Below are 19,277 nucleotides of genomic sequence, written 5' to 3'. Positions count from 1 at the left end.
AGGGCAGGGAGGGCAAGGAGCTCCACATGGGATCAAAGCATGGGGTGCAGTCCCCCCTCAGCGAACTGGGGCCGTTTGGGCACTTAGGCACCAGCTACGGCAAATATCCACATTTGCTCCCCAGCCCCTGGGGAGGGAGAGAAAAGGAGAAGAGCCAGCAGCGAGCCCCGTCCCCGCTTTCTAGGGCAGTGCAGGAGGAACAGACATTGCATTTGGCCACCCTGTCCCCTGGGAGTCAGAGACTCCCTTTATTTAGAAGCTGTTCCCCACTCCCCGCAACCTCATTTCTGCCAGCAGTGAAGCGAGGCACACATCCCAGCCACCAGCACCACCACACAGGCAGGCAGAGTGATGCTTTCTGCTTTTATTCAATTAATGCAGCAATCTATACAAGAAAAAAAATAATAATAATGAAACCATGAAATTCCAAACCCTGACAGTGAAGAACCAAATTCTTCCTAAGAATCAACCAGAATTAAAAGATTCCCCCCATGTCAGACTGTACATAAAATAATCTCTGCCCCATTTACAGCGTTTCACACAGTACTTCTCGTATCTCAAACTTCAGAACTGTACAACTTTGTTACAAACCACGCTTTTTCCTAGGAAAAGCTTACAGAAAAAAATATTGCCACTTTCTTATTTTTTTATTTTTATTCGTAACAAAAAAAAAATTAGAATTTTTAAAAAACAAAATTGAAGTCAGCCGGAACTTGTAAGTGTGGGCAGGGGCACGGGAAGGAGCAGAGACACACTTCTAGGCTGAACATTTCTCCTGACTGGGAAAGGGAACGCTTTCGGCAGATAAAAGACTATTTGCCACTGGCAGGGGTTCAGACCCCGGCCCCCCTCAAAGCATGGCAGCCATTTCCACCCATGGGCCTCGGACCAGGTAGTGGCGAGCGCTAGGTACTAACAGCACTGAAAGCCAAAGGCCTGAGCTCTCACCCCGGCAGAAGCCGGCTCATGCTGATGCCGGCTCACCCGGAGAGCAGGTTGGCAGCGCCGCGCCCCAGCAAACCCCCCGACCTCTGCGATGAGCCAAGCCTCAGTATCGGGATCACAGCTCCCAGGCACCACGGCTCCTGCCTGACTAAACAGCAAGATGAGAGCTGCGTGGAACCAGATGTGGCAACCCATGCTCCCCTGCTGCGGGCAGCTGGCCTGCCAAGCCCAGCCGGGCACCGACCTGCTCGCAGACCAGCAGCCCCTCCCTAGGCCAGCTCACCTCTCACCGCCAGCAATCAGCCTTTCCTTCTCTTCCTACGGATTTATTGAGCCCACAGGACTGATGCAAGAGCTTTAGTTCAATCACTGAGCCTTCCTGAGATACGGGCAACAGTAACAAACCCAAACTCCTCCTGCTCTTGGCAGAAAAGCAGGGACAAATCCCACCAAAGCAGGGCTGACCCTTCCTCCTGCTTCCTTAGGAAAGATAGTTCTCATGGTCTGGGCTGTGGGTCTGGATGCATGGGATCGTCACGTCGGACATAGCCTTATTCCCAGTTTTGGGCTGAGCAGGTTACACGAACAAAGCCGGTGGGGTGGATGGAGAGGAGGTCGGACCGCACCACTGGACCAGACACGACAAAGCCAACAGGGTCAGGTTTGTGCATGAGCCCATCCCATGGAGCGGATGGGGAGTTCTGCCTCCGAACCAGAGCTCACCACTCTCCATCCTCTGCACCAGGCCCATGCCACCAGCCTGACCCGAAGCCTGCAGGCAGCCCAGTGCGGCCGGTGACAGAGAACAGGTACAGGCATTGCCAGTATTTTTGTGCCACAGTTTCACCAGACAGGTTACAGTAAGGGATCTAGACATCTGGATCCACATGTAAAATGTGTCTTCTGGTTTCAAATCAAGGTTTCACTCCGATGTTGTTCAGTGCAAAAGAGTTAAAAAACCATGTTATCTACACATATACATCCGTGTCTATAGAAAATGTCTGTACAAGTGGGGGAGATGGCCTGCCTACATGCTGGGGACTCCTCACCCAAGAGATGCCATGGGTCAGACCGGTTGCGTCCCACTCACTCTCTAAAGTGTCAAGCCCCAACCAGTCAGGTTAAAAACCAACTGCACGCAAGAACAGACAGTGACTGGAGAGCGGCTCTGGTGAGGAGCTCCTCCTGCCTCTCCAGCCATGGCTGCCAGCTCAGACACACTGCACCGATGCAGGGCAGGCAGGAAGGCAGGAGGGGAGAGCTCCCAACCATGGCATGCAAGAATACCAAAATAAACTAGGAGAGGAAGGATACTGGCACACATACAGACCGCACAAGGACCAGAATGAGATGATGGTTGGTACCAGGCTAGAGATAAGACCTCATGATGCTTTTGTTCAGCCTTCAGTGGAGATAGGGCCAACACCTTGTCCCATGGGAGTCCTGCTCTGGGAAGCAGCCCCGGAGCCTGCCTCCAGCTTCATTTTGAGTTGATAGCAGGGTACGGTATCCGTATTGCAGAGGTAGGCGTAACATTGGGAGCTGGCAGGGGAGAGGGGGAGAGCAGGCTGCGCAGAGCTGAGACCTCTGGCAGTGACCACTGCCACCATCAGCAGCATCCACAGCAGAGCCCGACACCATGGAGGGCACGGGGCATGTCCAGGGTGAATCCAGAAAGACAATTAGAAACAGCCATTGCTAGGCATCCTGCTAGCAGGTCTCTAGCTTGCTGGAGATGTCTGCACCAGCCTTAAGGAGGAGGAAGAGGGATCGCTGCTCCCTGCACCAGGTTTTGCTATTAGGGGAATGCCAAGCCTTCCCAAACAGGGGGTTTGAGGCTAAGAGCTGGCCCGGAATCTGCAAAACGCTGGGAGAGTGAGGAACAGCACTTCAAATGCTAAGTGTGATCTGAAAATGGCTTTTTAAAGGTTTCAGAAGCAACAGAAGCATGAACTTTCAGATTTCTGGGCAGACAAGAGGTTCCTTTGAAGCCTGGCCGGGAGGCTGTGCCTGTACTTCCGCACAGAGCCAACGAGCAGCTCTCACCAGGAAAGCAACTGGATAATCACAGACAGGTACTGGGGGACCTCACCTACGACCCCCCACAGCCAACACTGTTCTGAAGGTGACTGTCATTTCCTTTGTACTGATGCGACTGCTAGATCCAGCCTGAGCAGTAACCCCAACAACAGATGAGTGGTGGGAGCTGCATAAGTTGGTGGTGAAGGAAAAGTACATTGAGACCCAGATGTCAACAAACGTGCTCAGTCACCAAGGAATGGCGCTCCAGGGAACAATGCCTGGGGTTGGGGGGTTTTTTTGTTGTTTTGTTGGGGTTTTTTTGACCAGGAGCCCCCCAAGACAGCAGCAAATGGGTTTCAAAATATATTACATCTTTTTATTGCCAAGCGTGCAGACTATGAAGTGTGTGGGGGACACAACACTAAGAAAAACTACACTTTGAGGGAGGGCAAAGCAGTAAAAATTTTAAAATAAGAACTACTCCTTACAACTGCCAACACTTGGGTTCAAAGTATCAATTGGAGGAACTTTCCTAAAAGTATGGTTCTAAATATGCTGTTGGGCCCCAAACTTTGAAAATGCCGAGGCTTTGGTCTGGGCTAATGCAAACCGGGTGGGAGAAGAGGAGGAAGAAGGCAGGCTTTCTAACACTAGCTCCACAAGGCCGAACGCCCAATTCTTCTCAGCATTTTCTGTAGCAACCAGAAAACTCCTTACCCCAGGAACGTGGGCAGGAAAAAGCCAGGAGGAGGCGGCAACCACTGCAGCACTAGCTGCTGAATGCACTGCACTGGGGCCACACTAGACCCTTGCAGTGTCCCCACTCCCAGAGCCAGCCTCGGAGGGGACTGGCTGCCCGGCTCCCCCAAGGCCACGGCAGCATCCGTTCCTGCTCTGGCGGAGTGCAGCCAAGTCCCTCGGATGGCATGCTGTGCCGGGATGCTGCGCAGTCTCAAATCTCTATACCTAGAAAGGGCAGCGGCCAAAAGCCAGTCCCCCCGGCTCTTCTCAGGGGGTCCCAAGGCAAGCATCCTCACAAGAACAGCATCACTCCTACTCCCCTTTGCTACCTCCAGCTCTGGGAAGCAGCACGTACTCAATGCGATCGCTCACTCGGCAGCCCTGAAGCTCCAGTATGGACCTCGGGTGGATGCTGGGCCAGCCTCTGAAGCCAGTCACATTTCCTCCCTCCTCAACCAAAACACGTGCCTGGCCAGATCAGCACTGAGAAACCAGAGCTCAGCTCAAGTACATTCTTTTCGGAGAGGGCAGCACAGGGACACAAGCCTGCGAGCCCACGCTGGGTTGGGAAAAGGGACTGGAAAGGAAACCTACGGCATTTAAAACTGGTACTAAAGTGCAACAAAAACGTCCTAAATCATTTGAAATCAATCGCAGTAAGAGGGGTCTGCAAAGCTTTAGACTTCCAGTTACTGCAGGGCACCCTTAAAACAAACCCAACAACAACTAGGTAAGAACAGACCAAGGAGCCCTTTGGTGAAACAAGGAATATGAGGCCACCACAAAGTTTCAGCTCCTGGGGTCAAACATCATATTTAGAACATTTGGAAAGGAAGAAAGTTAAAGCAAAAAAAACAAAAATACAATTCTTGAACCTTGCGCAATGAAACAGTTAAACTTTTTGGTGTTCTTAAAAGAAATCCCAACAGACAGCCTGGCATAACTTTATCTGCTTCCTAAGGGAGAGATGCCCGTTTGACCCATGACTCAGGACACCATGTGCACTGGACATGTTCCATCCTTACATATGTCTCAGCATTCCTCCATTCATAAAAACAAATCGCTAGATCCTTCCTGTTTACTCTTCAGCCTGAAAGGAAAAACCAAAACTGAAGCTAGATGGAAGATAGCCAGAGGGAGGAGAAAGTCTTCACAGACTGGAGGCCAATCTCATCAGCTCCACGATCCTGGAAAGTGCAATCCTCAGTGTCGCCTCATTTTAACTTTCCTGGCTGGGCTGCCATCCTCCTCTTCCTCGTCACAGTCCTCTGTGTACTCATAAGACCTTCGCCAATAGTTCTCGGAGCTGAAGTTGCTCCGTCTCCTATGTTTTGGTAAGAGGACTGAGCGCCTGTTCTCCTCTTTATCCATTTCCAGAATCCGTGGCCTAAGGAGAGGGAGAAAGAGGGAGTGAGAGTACATTCACAGCAGGATTTAGACCTTCCTTGTATGGACAATATCTGTAGTTTTGCCTACTTTGAGCGATATGACCAACTGCTTCCACATTGCTTTCCCAGTGCTGGGCACTCAGCAGAGCAGGAACAGATCACCAAGCTGCACCTCCCGTGAGGAGGCTGAGAACTTTGCTTTCCATGGCGCAAGTCCTTCCCCTTTCCAGTGCAAGCTTTGGTCTTTACCTCCACCAGGAACACTTCCTAACAGCCCAGTCACCTATTTCTAAGTGCAGCTGGTGGCCCCAAGAAACATCCCTTGGGCAGAGAGGTCTGTCTCTCCTACAGCAGAATTTGCAGCACAGAGCTGAGCTCCTCTTGAAGCTGCTGAGGTGCTTGCGGTGCAGGATCAAACCACAGCTCCCAACTCCTTTGTCCTCTCGCTAGTTCTCTCAAACATGAGCACACTGCAATTGTTACTTCTGCAAAGCTGCCTCTGCCCACACCTGTGATCCCTTCGCAGGACTGGGCTGGTGGGCTGCACAGACCACTTATTTTATCCTAGGTGGCAACTGCCAAGTTCCTCTAAAGCTGTTTGCCTATGTTATACTGGAGTCTTTGAGGCCAAAGGAAGAAAAAACCGTGGTTTTGATACCTATCTGCTGCAGGAGTCTATGCGATTTCCCCCACCCCGTAAGGTCACATCAAGCTGAAAAACAGCTCTCTCAGATCTGCAAATTTGTCCTGCATGATCGCTTCTCTACTCAGACACCAGCCCACTGCGTGCTCAGAGGTCAGCTTCCATTTGCAGGCTACCTTCCCTTCTCGATCTATCCTCCCAGCCAGCCCGAGTCCAGGTGAATGAACACTGCTCATAAACAAGCCATCCCCACCCTCCTCCCTCCAGGACAGGTTGAAACACGGGCTGGGACCGCACTGCAGCCAAGCCCCAGGACCAAGCCAACTTCTGGTTTTTACATGATGTGCAGAGAACAGTCTTGATCCTTGGGAAGCTTTGGAATTGGAGAATACCAGCAACGCTGCATGACAGCTGGCAGGCTGGCTATCGCTGACAGCTATCAGTACGTTCACACAGAGCAAGGTGGTGTTTAAGGGAAGCCTTGCTGCAGAGCTCAAGCTGTCCGAAACCCCAGCAAGGAGCAACCCTGAAGGTCACGCTTACACATTCACATGGTCTGGTTACACACACAAAAATATACACAGGCAGCTCTGGAACCAAAACAGGTCTAAGAAGCTTCCCAAGGCGGCCTTCACCTTTCCCAGATAGCAAAACCTCACGTTCCTTCCCAAGACTGTTTTCATAATATAGTTTAACGCAGCTGCACAGGTTGCTTGGCAATAGAGGTCAAAAATAATTAGCTGCAGGGAAACTATTGTTCTGAATGACTGCATTATCAAAAGCCAGCCAAATCTATTGCTTCTTCATTATGCCACTCACAGGATAAACAATGTAAGCTGCTTACAGCCAGAGATTAGCCTCCACAAGCCTAGGAGGAATATATAAGGAACCTCATTCTGATAAAACAGATCTGTACCCCACAGAAAGCACCTCAGAGGTGCAAGCTAATGTGTTTTTAAGTGTGCTGTGCAGCCTCTTGTCAGAGGCCAGGAACCTCAGATACACACTGACCTAGAAATACCATCCAAAACATGGCTCTTTGGAGAGATCATCTATCCTACCTGTGAGCAGCATCAGGGTCTGCTTTGCGATGGGACCGCTTTGGTTTCAGGATCTGGTCCCGGTTGCTTCCTGATAGACGGTCAGAGTTATAACCTGGTGGCAACACAGAGCTACTCAGGGATTTTGTTTCCAATCGAGGTGCATCTAGTCTTGTTCTGCAAATATTTAAAGAGAAAAGAATTTGCAAGGAGTTTCGACAGAACTATTAGCATGCTGCAGCAGACGTCTGTCCTAGATGTGCTGAAGCAGAACCCTCAATCCCAGCCACACAGCTCAGGAAGCAGGTCAGGACTATTACACTCAACAGCAGAACAAACTGCAGCTTTTCTGGTACCTGAAGCTTCAGCTTTAACCTTTGCTGCCTCAGTTAGAGGGAAGAGGAAGGTTTAGGGACATAGGTAGTCATGAGGCAACCGCAAACGGCGCTAGGCTCACTGCAATGCCAGTTATGGGATACAGAGTAGAGGCACTGAGCACCTGTGAAATCCTATGAAATCACAGTGACTCGTCAGTAACTCGTAGCTCCAGTTAAGCCACCTGGGAGATGCCCTGCAAAATCCATCATCACCTACAACAGTAACAACCGCTTCTATCTGGAAACTCCCTACTGCCTAGAGATCTCATGGGGTCAGGCATTTCTCAACTTGACTAAGAGGTTTAAAGAGTTGAAGTACGAGTCAGAAGGTCTGGCAAACCGAAGCTGTACCACATCCCTTCCAGCAGTGCAGCACACACTCAAGGTACACCAGAGAGCAAGCACAGCATGTCCCAGAGCAGAACTGTCACTGGCCCAGGCACAACTGTAGCCATGCACACGTGGAGGGAGGCAGCAGGCTGAGCAGCAGCAACGAAAACTCAACAGCACAGCATCTTATCGCAGTGCTATCACCATCTCCAAGCACAGCACAGTTACCAGTCTCAACTTACAAGCTCTGCTAAATGTCTATTTTAAAACACAGACTGAAGCCTAAGAATGGGCAAAACATGCTAAAAGGTGGTGCCGGTGCTCCAGAGCTGCTGATCTCAGGAGGATTCAAGCCACTTCCCAGAAGGAAAGGCACCCTGACATTGTTGCTGCAGCCTGTCTCCGTCCTTGGGATCATGGGTGAATATGAAAGCGGTCTGGGTGAAAGAATCACTGCTTGCTCTCTAGCACTGAACTCCTGAGGGAGGTTTCCACAGGAGAATCCCAACCTAAACTCCCATTAGGAAGCAGACCCAGCTGCCAGGCTTCCTCTCCACCACCACCTCTTCAGTTAATCAGGACAATGCCAGGCTGGCACACGCGAAGCTGGGCAGGGCAGCCAAAGTCTGCCCAGCGTGCCAGAAATAAGGAACTTCCACAGGCAGATACCAGGCTGGAGGCTGCACAAGTCCACAGTGCTGTTGTCCTGAGCTGTTCTCAGCTCCAGGACTGGACCCAGTCCAGCTACAACACCGAAGGCATTGTGGATCCTGCCCTGGACAAGTTAGGTGGTTTAAACACCTCTCAAATACAACAGCAACTACAGGCCTGCAATTAGAACAAACAAACCACCAAATATACTGCAAGGGCAAGGGAACACAAGCCACACTCACTCTGTCCACAGAGCAATGCAGGTATGAGCTGCAGGAGCAGGTACGAGGAGAGGCTCTACTAAAATGGAAAGCCGATTACCTATCAAAGTTCAAGTTCAATAGAGTAACTCCCTGATGTAACTGCTTACAAAGACGTGCTTACAAATGGCAGCACAAGCCCTCTAAAATGACTTTCAAGACCCGCTTCAATAGGTCTCATTTCTGTCCCCACCTCCCACCTCTTTCAGCATCTCATGAAATCGAGAGCACCATTCTTCCCCCCTCCCAGGCTCTTGCTCCAAGCGCTTCCAAACCTTGCTGGCTCCCCGCAGTCCTGCACTCCGATACGCAGGAAACACTGTAAATATCGCCACGCTACAACACTGAAGTGTTTATGACCTACTTGGTAACCACGCCGCTCTCAAGCATCCTGCGAAACCCAGCCACTTCTCCAGCTCGCCCAGCTTTGTTCTCCTGCCGCTGCCAGCAAAAACTGTCTCTAGAATCACACAGAGTAGAGGCAAGAGCAGATTCAAACGTCTGGGACTCAGCAGGCTCTGGCAGCCTGTTCAGAGCTGAATATCTCAGCTCCAAGCTGCAGCAAAGTTTAGGCTGCTCTATGACCCAGCTGATCTGATCCTGCTGGAAAGCTCAGGGCTGAGCCTTACCACGAAGATGAGGAAGCGGGGTTTTACACGGCCGCTGGCTGCTCCCAAGCCTCTCGTGCTAGCAGGCTACCAGCGGAAGGAGCTGTTTTCCTGGTTGCATAACACACTATTTCAGACTACACAAAGTCGCATGATACAGGGCTAGGGAATGGCATTGGCTGCAGCAATACATGCCGCGGGGATGCAAGCACAGACAAAGGTCACCGCAGCCCTGCTGTGCATGCATGCATGCACATGGGACTCGGCAAGGAGATGGCTGCCGTCACAAGGGATAAGCAGCAATTAATAAGCTCTATTTGGCAGCAGAGTGCACCCTTTGGCAAACGGGCAATTGCCATGTATTCACCAGGGCTGCTAAGCTCTACGGAGATTACACAAAAATAATTACCAGGGGGTTTCCACTTTGCTCAAGAGAAAAAAATCCTGTTGTGGTTTCATTCAGCCTGCCAGTCAAGTCAGCCCATTGCTGTCTGCATATGACTGGGCAGAGACACTTCGGCTCAAACACTAAGCAAATCCGGCCCCTAAAATCAGGGGAAGACAGAAGGACACGCTGCCACAAAAGGATGGCTAAGCAAACAGCCAATGCAACTCTGCTAGGAGCTAACAGGCTTTGTCTCTTCAGCAGTGATGCACCAGGTCAGCCAGGTGCATCTGAGCCAGAGCTAGGTGCTTGCCCAGTTGCATTTTGAGGGCAGATGGGCTAGGCTGAAATAACTCAACAGCCTCAGCTTACAGAGGCTGGCAAAAGCAAGAGATATAGCCAGTTTAAAGGAGTATGTTAGACATCTGCACCAGTCTGGGCAACTTTGGCTTATTTAGCCAAGTCTGTCTTTCCTAGGAAACTCCTCCACAGCCTAGGACAGGCAGCTTCTCTACCCCAAAGCCCAACTAAAGCAGCTACAGGACTTGGAAATGCCTTCCACTCATGCTCGTCAGTGCCCACGCTGCTTTTTGTTGGCTGCAGTAAACAACAATGTGAATGTAACCGCCTTTTAGTTCTTATCACAACTCTCACCTTAAGCCTCACGTGGCAATAACCAGTGACTGGGTGGTTTGGTTATAATCTTTCTTTCATCCCACTCTATCACCTGCCACATCTCATCCTGGCTCCCTGGGTCTGAGCTGATTTTGCCTGGCTAACGCCTCAGGGCTGCTGGTTTTGCTACCTTCATTTCATGGGTCTCTCTAACCAGATGTCCAACTCCACTCCACTGGCTTTGTGCCATATCTTCGTAACGTTGCCAGACTTGTTTTGAAACGAACTAAGCCACCTGAAAGCTCAGCAAATCTGAATTTAGACCGCTTGCCTGCTAGCCTTATGCCAGCCTGGGCCACACCTTCAGCCCTACCACCAATGCCCATGCTTTCGGCTGGGTTTACAGGACTCAAGTTGTGTGATTTCACTTGCAAAAAGGTTTCTTGACAGCAGAATTACTGTGCCTCAGAAAGTGTTAGCAATCGACATGGGTCAACGTGTGGTAGTCACAGTTTTTGGTAGCCTAGTAGAAGGAACTGATGAGAGAGGCTGTCTCTCAGCAAACAAAAGGTTACACTGAGGGAGTTTGGGATGGGGTTAGTTTATCTTTTTCTCCATTTTCTTAAGAGCTTTAGGAACAAGCACTAGCTGGTAAGATGCCATCAAGACAGCGTAATCTTTTAAAACAGCTCACAGAGCTTGACATCCCAACACCAACTTGAAGGACACGCTCTGTAAAGTGATCGCTAAATTCACTGCATTCGCTTCCCTTCGAAGCCAGCATCTTCCTCTCCCTCCCCAGGAGACAAAAGCCATGCTACAAAGAAAACTATCTGCTTTATAGGAGATTCTTCATCATAAGCATCAGCTTCAAAGGACTGTCCAGGTAACTCACGCAGCATGTGGGTATCATATGATCATATGATCATGACACCTGAATACACAGCCCAAAACAAGACAGTTTGAAACCCTAGACGTTTGGAGTTCGGCAGGCAGTGAAAGCCAGGTGTTTGGACATGAACAGGGCTTGCAAACCCAGACATTACAATGAAATGCTGCTGCACAGAGCCAAGAAGTGATTAACTCTGCAGTAACAAGTTCCTTCTATTTCCACGGCAAGACACAAGTAAGCATCAGAATGACACCTAAATCAAGATAGAAGATTGAGCCAGCAAATTAACAAGCAAGGCAGTTTTGAAGTGTTTCTTCAGAAGCACATTGGGAAACACCACAATGCCACATCCAAGGTTATCTTACTGTCTGGAGGGCTTCAACACTTACTTTCGAAGGATGATGACAGCTCTTCTCTCCTTTATGTCCTGTGGTCGAATACAGTGTGTAATTTCATCGGCTGCATATCCACTGACAACAAAAACAAAAAGCCACTGTGAGAAAGATGACAGGCAGAAGTAGAAAGTGGTTGCCATCCTCAACAACTCAGTTTGGCCAGTCACCTCCTAACTTCCACCAGGAATTCCTCCTCCAAACACTGTTCCCCAGGCACATGGGAGCTAGACTTATAGGAAAGAAGAAGCTTCACAAAGAATGAGGACAATCAGGACTTTTTTTTTTTTTTTTTTTTACTCAATTTTTTAACATACACCAGAGGAAACTGCCACCTGCCACAACACCGTGAAATAAGACCTCTAGGAAATAAGTTTATGAAGTGTAAATTCAGCCGGTTCACTTATCAAGAAATTAGAGAGCAACAGGGGAAAAAAAATCAGCACATTGCACCAAAGCATCTTTTCATGCGTGTTCTTGACAAAAACCATCTCTCATGGCTGAGATACCCAGATACAAACATGTACCAGGATCGATGAAACTTGTTAGTTGAGGAGGGGGCTAGCGGAGGTAAGAGTTGAGTGTGTCGCCCCCCTCACCTGGGCACAGATGCTGCCATCTCAGCATGCTCACCCTCCCTGCCACCCCCCACGTGGCACGTCCTCAGCCACCACACAAACATCACCCCCCGGCACAGCCCAACCCCAACACAATGCATGCGGGGTAACCTTCACATTCAGACCTGCAAACCAAGCTGCACCCCTAAAACCTCCCTGCCACAGGGCTCACAAGGCGAGACAGCCACCTGGGCCAAGGAAAACCACACCAGGCTTGAGCAGCTACACAGCCACACAGCAGCTGTTCTCGGCAGGAGTGTTTCATTCTATGAGATGACTTCACCCACCCCAAGTTCCCAGCAGAAAAGCCACACCAATGAGGGCCCCAGCTGCCCACAAAACACAGGAGTGGTTTTCTTGTGGCTGCTTCTGTTGTTCAGCACAACTCCTGGGGTCCAGTGCAGCACATGAGGTCACGGCGGGTCCGTGGAGAGCTGCTATCACAGCTGCTCCAACACAGAAACCACCCTGCCAGGAGCACATCTGAGCAGGTCCGAGAGGTGGTCCTGCCCTCTACCTGCTGTTTGGAGAGTGTCTGTTCACAAAAGAGCCTTCTAGAGTCCAGTATGGGGAAAAGAGAAGTTAAACACCTTCAGAGCCTCCTGAAACAGCTGACAAAGACAGGAATACCTTTGAAGGGACTCGGGGGAAGGCTGGTCAAGCCACACAAAGCTAGCACACCCCCACGCTGGTTTAACCTGAAGTGGAGATCACTGAGCCCACTCTCCCCACGAGGCTTTACCGTGAAGCTACCACCATGCCAGCTGCCAGCCAGCCCTCCCGGGGCACAGCCCGGGTCACCGGCTTGCTGGTTATTCAGGACACTCAGAGCAGAGAACAGATCGCTCACATGCAAGTCTTCTCTGGGGAGGGGACCGGGTTTCCTTTATCTGGTTAGATAACCCACCCACTCGCTGAGAAATGCACACCTCTCAAAGACAGATTTACTGCTTTGAGAAGAGGTAAGAGTCTAAGACCTGATCAGTTAAAACAGGGGCTGATGTCCACCACCACCCCCCCGGGGCACTGCAGAACAAGACAGTGTTATGCTAAGGGGTTTATAATGATGCTCTATTATGTTGCAGGAATCTCCGTGTCAAGCTCCAGCAAATTCATTAGTATCACCCACTTGTTAACATTCAACTCAGCACATCCTCAGCAACACCCTGAACATCAGGACGAGGTCTGCTTCCAGACCTGCGCTCTCCATCACGAGATGTCAGCCTGGCCACTCATTCCCATTCCCCAGGCAAGAACCTGCCTTCTGGCTCACCTGCAGAGCGGCAAGAGGCAGAGCACACGGGCAGCACCACAGCAACAGCCCCAGTACTCCAGTCTGGGGCCCTAATGGGGACCCACTGGTCTGCACCAGTGCCATGCTGGTGTGGAAAAATTTAGCATGCACCACATCAGATATAGTTATGCAGGGCCCTCCAGCAAAAGGGTGTGCACAGACACCAGGCAGAGAAATGGAAGAAAAAGATAATTTGGTTGTGTCACGCTTGTTCCACTTCATGCCAGCATGAACTTCTTGCCCACTGCCTGGCCTTGCCGCATCCTGATGATGGGTGATGGGGCAGAGGCTGGAACAAAACACCCGTAATGGTACCAAGGGTCTACCCCAGAGATTTCTTGCCCAGAGAACAAACCCAAAACAGGAGGCGACAGCTAACTTGGTAAACAAAATCCTAAATTCCTGCCTGAGAGAACACCTGAGCATGTCTCCACCTTAGAGTATTTTCCAGAAGAACACAGGGAGGTGCAGATGCTACCCACACACTCCTCAAACTAACACCCCAACTCCTAACTAACCTGTGGGATCTTACACCCCCATCTCCTCCCCAAGTCTCTTCCTCAGTCCAGAAGAGCTGCTGCTGAGCCATAACATAACCGATGCACGTGAAGATGAAAGTAGATGTTTTTGTACAAACATCACCAGAAAGGAGGCCCTGAAGTTCTGCAGAGTCTCTGATGAGAAATATTTCTAGGGGTTGACGACAGCCAGGGCAGCTCAGAGGCAGAGAGCCCATCTCTCAAACAGGGTTTGAGCAGCTCGAGGCTTTACTTGTTCAGGAAAGCTGCTGCCACAAACCACGGATGTGACACCGACCAGTTCAAGCAGAGCTTGAAAAAATCCATTTGCCTCATCACCACTGGCACGCACATGCAGAACTTCCTCTGCACCAACGGCCTGTTCTGAAGGACCAGGCTCTTCTGGAAAAGCATCTAATTCAGGCAGCTGCAGAGAGATTCCTCCAGCTGGGAAGAAAGCAGGTTCACCCTCCAGAGACTCCAGCCAGCTCAGATTATGCTACCATCGGGCATGCCTCGAGACAACAGGAGAGACAAACATCACGATGTTTCCACTGCTGTTACAAACAATGGGGGGACAACCTGGAGCACTCACCAGCTGCAGAAGGGATGCCCGTAGAGCATGCAAGCTCTCAGAACCTGGGAAACGTTCCCTTTGGTCATTCGCTCCTCTGGCTACCTGCAGCTGCACTATTTCCAAATTTCCAACGATGGTGCTGAGACGTAGCACCTGGCAGTTATACAAAGCTGGCTCGGTGCTGAGATTTGCTACCTACGACAGCGCCTGTGGGGCACAGTAAGCTGCAGGGGTCTGCCCTGGCTAGCTCTGCACCCCCCCTCAGCTCCCTCCCTTTTTTCCAGCCTAAGCATTTGTCACAGCACGTATTCCCCAGCTGAATGGGCAAATTCCTCCCTCTCCTCCCTGCTGCTTCTATCGATTGATGCTTATCAAATTACTGTTAAAAAAAGAAACCCCATGAGCACGGTCCAGCCAGCAGCCCCCAACAGAGAGCTGCTGGCCCACAGGACTGAAATCCAGCTTAACGCCAAGTGCCTGAGAGGAGCAGCACAGACTGAGGTGCTGCGGCTGCTTTCTCCTGGCCGGGCTGGCAAGCAGGACAAACCTGCAGGAGCACCCACCTGCCGGGGCTGCAGCAGAAGAGGGGACCAGAGGAGGTCAAAACCTCCAAGGCCAGATCTTCACCGCAGATGCATAAGGAGAGGAGTAAGTGCCTGGCTTGAAAACCGAAGGGCTCATCATCAGGCCACAGGGTGGCTCAGCCTCTGTCCTGCTGGCAGAGGCGCACAGCCCAGCCAGGAGAATCTCCATTCCACCTTTTAAACACTAACCTGTGTCCTTTGAGGTCTGAGTATTTTCCAGTGAATTCGAGGTGGGTTCAGTGTTTGCAAACACCACAGCCTGCTTCACGGTAGGCAATGAAATCAAGCGGAGGACATGGGGAAAGCCCCTCTGCAAACTCCCTGCTGGGTAGGTGGTTACAAAACCGGGAGGACAATGTGGAACAGGCTGCTGAGAGCAGGAACAGGACACGTGTGATCTGGGGACAACCCAAGAACAACGTGGGGGCAAAGAGGGAGATCCAACAGCTTTCTTCAGGTCCTCACGATTTCCACAAGGTAACCAAACACACGCAGCTCCCCTGACTTCCCCAGAAAGGCAGCACGCCAGCAGCAGCCACTGACCCAGCAATATTTGAATCACAGACGTTGCAAGCATGCTGGTTCTATCTGCGCCGTTTCCCTATCTCCAGGGCAACTGCCTTCAGCAACTGTTTACTGAGAGGAGAAAAAGGCAAGTTTGGGGAGTTAACTTAAACATGACCAAGGGCTGGATTTTGGAGGTACATCCCTGAGGGCCTACCAAAGTCTGCACCTCTCCCTGCTCCTCCCAGAAGATCTGCAAAGTGGAGTCGAGGAACTAGAATCCAGCCAGCATCCTATCATCACAGAACAATCGCTTCGGCAGAATCTCTCTTAAGCAAGTGCTAAGTATCTGCTAACTGCTGTACCAAAACTGAAATAATCCCCGTTTTAAAGTCCATTATCTGCTAGAAAGCAGAACATCTAACCGTGGATTAAGCTAGAAAATGCCTGGGGCAGGTCAGTCAGAATGCAACCCTTCTATTTGGAGGGGAAAGGTATCTTCGTTTGATTTGTAGGATTACTTCGTATGATTGCTTCAGCCACATTAATAAACCGACTACTGCACCCAGGTGATGCCGGCCAACAACCCAAATGCACAGGCCCAAGAGACACCCCACTGCGATTCCCGGAGCCCTGAGCCACCCACGTCTTCCCGGCAGTTTTGAGGGAAGAGTGAGTGTCTGAGACAAGAGAACATCATTCTCACCTCTCCCTCTCTCCCTCCTCCCACCATCCTCCACTGCAAAGTCCCAATCCTCCTTCAGACATAAGGCCACAAGTTCTCCTACTGGCTTTGACTACAAGACTTCAGGCTGACCCTGCATTAAGGGCTCTGCCACCATGCTTCTGAACAAGCAAAAACTCTCAGTCCTGAAAGAAAAAAAAAAAAAAAAGAAAAAAAGAAAAAAAGAAAAAGACCTCTGGCTGTGAAAGGAAGCACAACTATTTACTCCAGGCCTGCCACGGAAAGGCAGCACAGGGGTTCACATCACCAGCAGGAAAATTAGGGTAGAAAGTTTCTCTCCTGGCGATTAAGGAAAGTCAGCGAGCGGCTCCCTCCCAGCAGTCTTCATCCCTGGGGACGGAGCTTGCTCTGCAGTAAAAGGACACAGGGCAGGACAGGTCCCACCCGGTCCCATTTCACAAAATCACCCTGACCCCGACACCCCGACACACTCCCTGCCCCAGCCAAGCCATCAGAGAACAAGAAAACGTCCTCAGTGCCGCTGCCGCTTCCCTCCGCAGCCTCCCTCACCCCTCGCTAATCCACAGAAGTTACCTAACGCCGGGGGTACGGCAAGGATTAGTTAATGTTTGTGCAGCTTTTCCAAGATAAAAGCTACGCGAGATCTCAGCATTTATTATTGATGCACTAGTCAACGGTGTGAGGCTGTGTGTATGTGGGGGGAAAAAATTCCTTCCCGAACCCTGCGGCGATCACTTTACAAGCCAAAGCAGGGGATTGTGTTACGGCCTGGGAGCCCTGAAAACCAGCCTGGAACTTCACCGATCCAAAAAATAAAACCCCAAATGAGGATACAGTTGGTAGTGCAGAGCACTGCTGGCAGAGTCCAGCCGATCCCCATGCCTGGCAGGCAGCACTCTGACCTTCAGGGACACGAGGGACTGGTGCTCACCGAACCGGGCAGCGCCAGCGCTGGGCTTCGAGCTGCCTCCCCAAGAGCCTGACGCCAGTGGGTCCGTGCGTACCGGGCTGCGCGCACCCTGCCTGCCCCCTTACCTGCCTGCTCTGCCTGCCCAGTGCATATCGGGAGGCAGCCGGGATTAGGAAGCAGGCGTTTCCCAGTGCCAATCCTAGCTTTGCCACCGACCAGCTGCATGACCTTGGGCAGGTCATTTCACCTCCACAGCTCTTTCCCCGCTTGCGAGAATACATGTCAAGTCCTTTCTCGTGCCTGTGACCCGCCATGCTTCCAAGTGACAGTCCCGCAGGGCTCTGCACTCTGGTCTCCCTATCAGCGTCGGGCAGGGGAAGGTTTAGTATTCCCAGTTTACAGACTGGGAAGACGAGGCCATTCACACCTCCTCTCCATGCTTAAGGTCAGGTCGTGGAGGCACCGGCCGGCCGAGCTAAGAATAGACCCAGGAGCCCCGTCCCAACCAGCTGCTCCGCTCTGACCACTCCTGGGCAGAGGATCCATTTTGTGTCTCAATGCGTTATTTTAACTGTTTATAGGAACTATGGCAAAGCCCGGCTCCGCAAGTGGCCACGCTCCCGCCAGACTCGCCTTGAGCCACATGGAGCGGGCACCCCCCCAGAATCAATCATCCACCCAAATCGCCATCCACCGCAGCGGCACGACTCCCCCTGCCAATCCCTCCTTCACCCCTTCTGCTGCAGCAAGACCCTGCACGCCTACAGGCGGGTGAGATCAAGCCCGAGCCACCGTCGGGGTGTGCAGCCGCGTGCCTCACAACCAGCGTTACACAACCGAGCCCCGGCACGTTGGCCGAGGCCTTGGCGATGCGGGTGAGTTACCTGAGCACCGTGACGCTTCCCCTCTTCACCGGCAAGAAGAGAACGGGCTCCGAGACCCTTATGGGTTTGAACTGGAATTTACACCCGAAGCAGAGCGCCGAGTCGCTGAAGAAGGAGACGGAGACGATGGGCCTCTCAAAGATATGGATGGGGTCCACGTGGGAGACAATGCAGCCTCCCGGCTGGTAGTCGTTGATGACGGCACTGTTCACAAAGCCCTCGGGAATCACCCGGTGCTCCACCAGCTTCCTGATCACCAGGTCGTGCACCCACTCGGGGATGGCGTCCACCTCTCCCCGTGGGTACAGGCGCTCCTGGCCGGGGCCTCGTCTCTGCAGCTGGGACCCGTAGGTGTAGCCCTCCCCGAAAAAATACTTGTTCCGCAGAGGTGCCCGGTCCACCGTGTGCTCCTTGTAGAGCCCCTTCTCCGCCCGGGACACCACGTCCTCGATCCGAGCTTCGATCTTGGCGCACTCCTCGGCACTGAAGAGGCGAAGCTGGCGGATGCCGCTTTTGACTTTCCGAGCTTCCTCCTCCTCCTTCTGCTCCTCGTAGTCGCTGGGCTCGGAACCGGAGTCCTCCTGGTGCCGGCGCTTGCGATCGTAGGGGGGCTCGGGGGGCTCCCGCGGGAGGCTGCCGCCGCCGCCGCCTTTGTGGCCGTCCCGGTAGGGCATCATGGACTTGAGCTTCTCCCGCAGGTCCGTGTAGCCGCTGCCGGCCATAGTGCGTCCGCAGCCCCCGCCTCTATCGATCCCGGCGCTGCAGGCGGCGGCGGGCGGCGGCGGGGGACGCGCAGCTGCTATTCATGGCACCCGCCGCCCTGCTGGGAGAACCCCGGAGGAGCGGGGAGGTGAGGACCGGACCCCCCCCCCCCACCGGCACCGCGACCCGGCCCGCGGGAGCTCCGCTCGCCTACCCCCCCCCACCCCCGCGGAAACGGGACCCCCCCTCCCGGCCGGCGGCACGGCTCCCGCCCGCCCCCTCCCTCCCGCCGCGACGCCTCTCCCGTGGGGCTGGGGGCGGCCCGGCGGACGCCACACTCACGGCTTCGCCCGGGGCGGGCGCGGACAATGCTGCCGGTGCCGGCGGTGGCGCTCACGCGGCGGCCGGGCCTGGCACATGCCCAGCGGCGGCCCCGGCGCTGCGCGGCACCCTGCCCGCTCCCGCCGCCGCGGCGCTGCCCATGGCGGGGGCGAGGGAGGGTACGGAGAGGGGGAGGGGGCCGGCCCGGGCGGCGGCTGCCGGGGGTCTCGCGCGGCCCTTCCCGCGGCGCGCTACGTCACCAGGAGCCAGCCCGACATCCCGGATCGCCGCGGGGCCGCCCACCGCGACCGCCCCGCCCCGCCGCGCACGCGCCCCGCCGCCGCCGCCGCTGCCCCCCTCGGTCCCGCCCC

General features: G+C 52.8%; 1 protein-coding gene across 5 annotated transcripts; it reads right to left on the bottom strand.

The window, feature by feature from the left end:
• Positions 1–349: 349 nt before the first annotated feature.
• Positions 350–19,242, bottom strand: ALKBH5 (alkB homolog 5, RNA demethylase). 5 transcript variants are annotated; one of them, XM_055805293.1, is made up of 5 exons: positions 18,928–19,238; positions 17,884–18,706; positions 11,287–11,367; positions 6,801–6,956; positions 350–5,095 (listed from the first exon to the last, which is right to left on the bottom strand). In XM_055805293.1, exons 2-5 carry the CDS (start codon positions 18,603–18,605, stop codon positions 4,912–4,914), a joined length of 1,143 nt encoding a protein of 380 aa, XP_055661268.1. In that variant the 5' UTR covers positions 18,606–18,706; positions 18,928–19,238; the 3' UTR covers positions 350–4,911. The 5 variants fall into 5 exon arrangements, with proteins under 5 accessions (XP_055661268.1, XP_055661267.1, XP_055661270.1 ...); XM_055805292.1 differs by having other exon boundaries at positions 17,884–18,703; XM_055805295.1 differs by having other exon boundaries at positions 17,884–18,703; positions 19,167–19,189.
• Between the last annotated feature and the right edge of the window lie 35 nt (positions 19,243–19,277).

This window comes from Falco peregrinus, chromosome 5 (assembly GCF_023634155.1).
Source record: "Falco peregrinus isolate bFalPer1 chromosome 5, bFalPer1.pri, whole genome shotgun sequence".
Taxonomy (NCBI): Eukaryota; Metazoa; Chordata; class Aves; order Falconiformes; family Falconidae; genus Falco; species Falco peregrinus.
This window is presented reverse-complemented; position numbering and strand designations above follow the sequence as displayed.